General features: G+C 46.6%; 1 protein-coding gene across 1 annotated transcript; it reads left to right on the top strand.

Moving 5' to 3' along the window:
* Nucleotides 1-402: 402 nt before the first annotated feature.
* On the top strand, nt 403-3,379 carry LOC147903314 (uncharacterized). The gene is made up of 3 exons (XM_087372473.1): nt 403-1,133; nt 1,236-1,365; nt 1,555-3,379. The coding sequence occupies exons 1-3, from the start codon at nt 1,001-1,003 to the stop codon at nt 3,038-3,040; spliced, it is 1,749 nt and encodes a 582-aa protein (XP_087228599.1). The 5' UTR covers nt 403-1,000; the 3' UTR covers nt 3,041-3,379.
* Nucleotides 3,380-3,611: the final 232 nt, after the last annotated feature.

The following is a 3,611-nucleotide window of genomic DNA, read 5'->3' as shown; positions in this document are numbered from 1 at the left end:
AGAGAGAGAGAGAGAGAGAGAGAGAGAGAGAATTCATAGGAAAAGCCACACATACTTGGAGTCCTACGAGAGGTTTGTTAAAGCTTTAAAAAAGTCCCATATAGATTCAAAGTGCGGCACACGTTGCTGCAAAGATCGGTATCGTCCGAGGACACGGGCCTCAGACTACTGTAGACGCTAACGATTACCACGTATGTGTGGGCTTTTCTTTGTCAGAGTTTTGAGGTGGGAATGTGCTTCTACTGTAAGTTAGGATCGTGACGCATGCTGAGGCAAGAGGATCCTTCAGAGTGATCTCACAGGCAAGATTACACATATGAATCCAAGAGTAGCAGCTAGAATCGAGTTTGTTAGAGGTGGAACCTGAGAACGGTGCTCGGTCTGCTGCTTGCGTATGTGTACAAGTGTGTATATATATCTCTCTGGACGGAGGTCTAAATCAGTTTCCAAGCAGACATACTCTCCTCGAATTTCTCTCAATCTGCTGAGACTGAGGCTGCACACTAAACGAGAGGTTAAGCACTGTTGACAAACTGTAAGGGAGAGAGAGAGAGAGAGAGAGGATATAGTGGAGCCGACGCGGAGTATTACGATCGGTGGGATTGCGTGTTGTATTTGGAAGAAGTGAAGCTGAAGTTGCAACAGTACTGAGATTGTGAGAGAGAAGGAAAAGAGGCCAAGGTTGCGGTGTCCACAGGCCCTTGAGACACGCAACAGGAGGTAGCAAGGCTGGTAGTGTTGGATTGGAGCGTCAGAAAGAAAATTTCCCTGGAGAATGTCCCCTTCTTCGTCGCTGCATCATAGTCGAAGAGCCATAGTGGAGGAGGATTAGTATTTGTAGAGATGGACCAATCCGTCCATTGAAAAGGAGAATGCAGTTTCAGTTGCTAGATGCAGCGGCAAGTTCTAAGAGGCCATTGCAGATCATTCATTGAGCTATAGTTCCATAGTTCTCGCTCTTTTTAAAGGTCTTGCGATCGCGTGAATCTCTATCGTCAGAATGGGAAGGCAACCGTGTTGTGAGAAAGTTGGGCTCAAGAAGGGTCCTTGGACAGCAGAGGAAGACCGGAAGCTTGTGACTTTCATCACCCACTTTGGCCATGGATGCTGGCGAGAAGTCCCCAAGCTTGCCGGTATGTGTGTGATAGCCACTCCGCGCATTGAGGTCTCCGATCATTGCTGATTATAGTTCAATCTATAGCTTCGTTTTTGATATATAAGTGGGTTTTCTGCAGGGCTGTTGAGATGTGGAAAGAGTTGCCGATTGAGATGGACAAACTACTTGCGGCCTGATTTGAAGCGTGGCATGCTTTCTGAAGCTGAAGAGAAACTGATAATCGATCTTCATGCCGCCATTGGTAACAGGTAAACTAGATTCTTGTCAATGGAATACTTCTGTGGAGCAAGGACAGCTTCGGAGCCCAGACTTTTTCCTTTGGAAGTATCGGAATGACTCGGAATCTGAGCTGTGCTCGTTGAAAAAAGCTACGTCTTCTGTAGCTGTCTGCTGCATTTCGTGCTTCTAACACATTTTTGTGTCTAATGTAACTGTAGATGGTCGAGAATCGCGGCACAGTTACCCGGTCGGACAGACAACGAGATCAAAAACTACTGGAACACACGCATCAAGAAGAAATTGAGGCAGATGGGCATTGATCCAGTCACCCACAAGCCTTTGAGTGCCGTATCCGAGCAACAGACGGGAAGGACGTCATTTAAGACTGCTGGAGAAGCCGAAGGAACTGACATCTCCTCATCGAGCGTAGTCTCAAACGGCACGAAGGCTGGTGGAAGCTCTTCATCGGTGGAAAACGAAGGTAATGGTGCTGCGGACGAGAACGAGACGAAAGAAGGTTTTGCCACAAACAATATCATTCAGAAACGTTCTGTCAGAGGTGGAGAAATGTCGAAGCGAGAGAGGATGGAGCTTGAAGGCATTAAGGCACATCAGAGGCTGGAGAAGATGAGGGCAGCCGTGCAAGCTTTCAACTCTCGATCTCCCACAAGCGTAATCAGCTCGCCCACGAGTGTGATCACTGTAGTTCACAAGACGGATGAGGATTCGGAGGACTCATTGATCAACAGAGAAGGGGAGACTCTGTGGGGAGCAAGGAAGAAGCCTCGAATGTGTTTCAACATGCCTGATTACTTTCCTTTCTCGCCAATGTTGGAAGGATTAACGAATTCATCTGCGGTGCAAGCGACGCAAAGTAGCTACTCATCTCTATTTCAGAAGCTGCAAGAAGGCAATCCGGGGCAGGACTTTCAATCCAGCTACTCATCTCTGTTTCAGAGGCCGCAAGCTGAAGGAGATGAGCTGAAGCCACCATCCTCCATGATGAATAATATATATGGCGAGGCTAGTTGCTGCAAGCCGAGTGGGATCAGTTCCTATTTTGATTCTGAAGCAGCTGCGAGCTGCATGAGCAGCATGAAGACGAGTGGGAGGAGCCCGTACTTTGATTCTGGAGCTACGGCAAGCTGCATGAGCAGCAAGCAGACCAGTGGGACGTTAGCTGATTCTTGCTTTGATTCTGTTGCAAATATGAGTGAATGCTTCAATGGAGGAGGAGCTGCCATGGAGTGCAGTAGGGATGGTAACACTGCCAATATTGCATCTCAAGATCATCAATTTCAAGGTGATGCTAGGGCTCTCATGAAAGGTTATGCTGAGCAAGGAGTTTGGGAATGCATGCAGCATAACATGGCTATGGCCAACCAAGCTTCTTTAGTAGCACAAGTAGATTGCCAACAAGCAAATTGTCACAATATAGGTGATCAGCAACAGATTCTTGCCCACTTGGAAGCTGATTACCTCACTTGGAATGACACCTTGGGAATGGATTCCCACTCCTCCATGCCCATTCCACACCACCATCACCCCCACCTTCCTGATAGCTGTGGATTCTTGCCTCCTGAATATTCTACCACTCATGCCACCTGGCCCACTTCCTCATCCTCGAACTTCACCACCTTTGCCATGTCAGCCCCCACCTCCCTCGAATTGCAACGGCTCACATCTTTGCTCGACGAGATGTAGGATTGGATGGAGGGTCACGTTGTTATCTTTACTCATTGCTCCATGTTACAAGCATAGCCATTCTCCTTAGGTTCAAATGTGACGCTCTAGAAATCCAAATGCTCAAGTGCTACAACAAGCTCGATCCCATAGGCACGCCTAATTGCCATCTCCTTTAGTCTTTCTTGTGCATACCCTTGTGTACCCTTACACGGAGGTGTAGCACTTATCCAAGCCTTAGTTCTTCCTCAAAACCACACAAATAGGCCAAGTTCATCCCTTCTCCTTTTCTTGTACATATACAATGCTTTTTGTCAATCCTTACTACGTAAATGATTCCCACTCTCCTTTTCAGTTCCAACCAGCATGCCTTCTTTCCTTGAGCTTTTGGAGATTCTTAGGAAACTAAGAGGGCCTTGGTATCTCATGCATGTGTTTCCATGTATGGAGATCATAGGAGCCTTTTGATTTTCTAATGTATTAAGTCTCAAAGGATTTTGAATTTGATGGACTAACTTTTATCAAAGTCAGAATGTGTAGAATCCTAGCTATTAAATAAAGACCATGAAAGAAATATTGATTTCTTATTCAC

This window comes from Dipteris shenzhenensis, chromosome 3 (assembly GCF_047967505.1).
Source record: "Dipteris shenzhenensis isolate YYH24624 ecotype China chromosome 3, Dip_SZ_1.0, whole genome shotgun sequence".
Classification (NCBI taxonomy): Eukaryota; Viridiplantae; Streptophyta; class Polypodiopsida; order Gleicheniales; family Dipteridaceae; genus Dipteris; species Dipteris shenzhenensis.
This window is presented reverse-complemented; position numbering and strand designations above follow the sequence as displayed.

Coding starts and splice junctions, on each gene's coding strand:
- LOC147903314 (XM_087372473.1), top strand. CDS start 1,001: ATGGGAAGGCAACCGTGTTGTGAGAAAGTTGGGCTCAAGAAGGGTCCT. Junction 1,134..1,235: donor AGAAGTCCCCAAGCTTGCCG/GTATGTGTGTGA, acceptor GGTTTTCTGCAG/GGCTGTTGAGATGTGGAAAG. Junction 1,366..1,554: donor CATGCCGCCATTGGTAACAG/GTAAACTAGATT, acceptor ATGTAACTGTAG/ATGGTCGAGAATCGCGGCAC.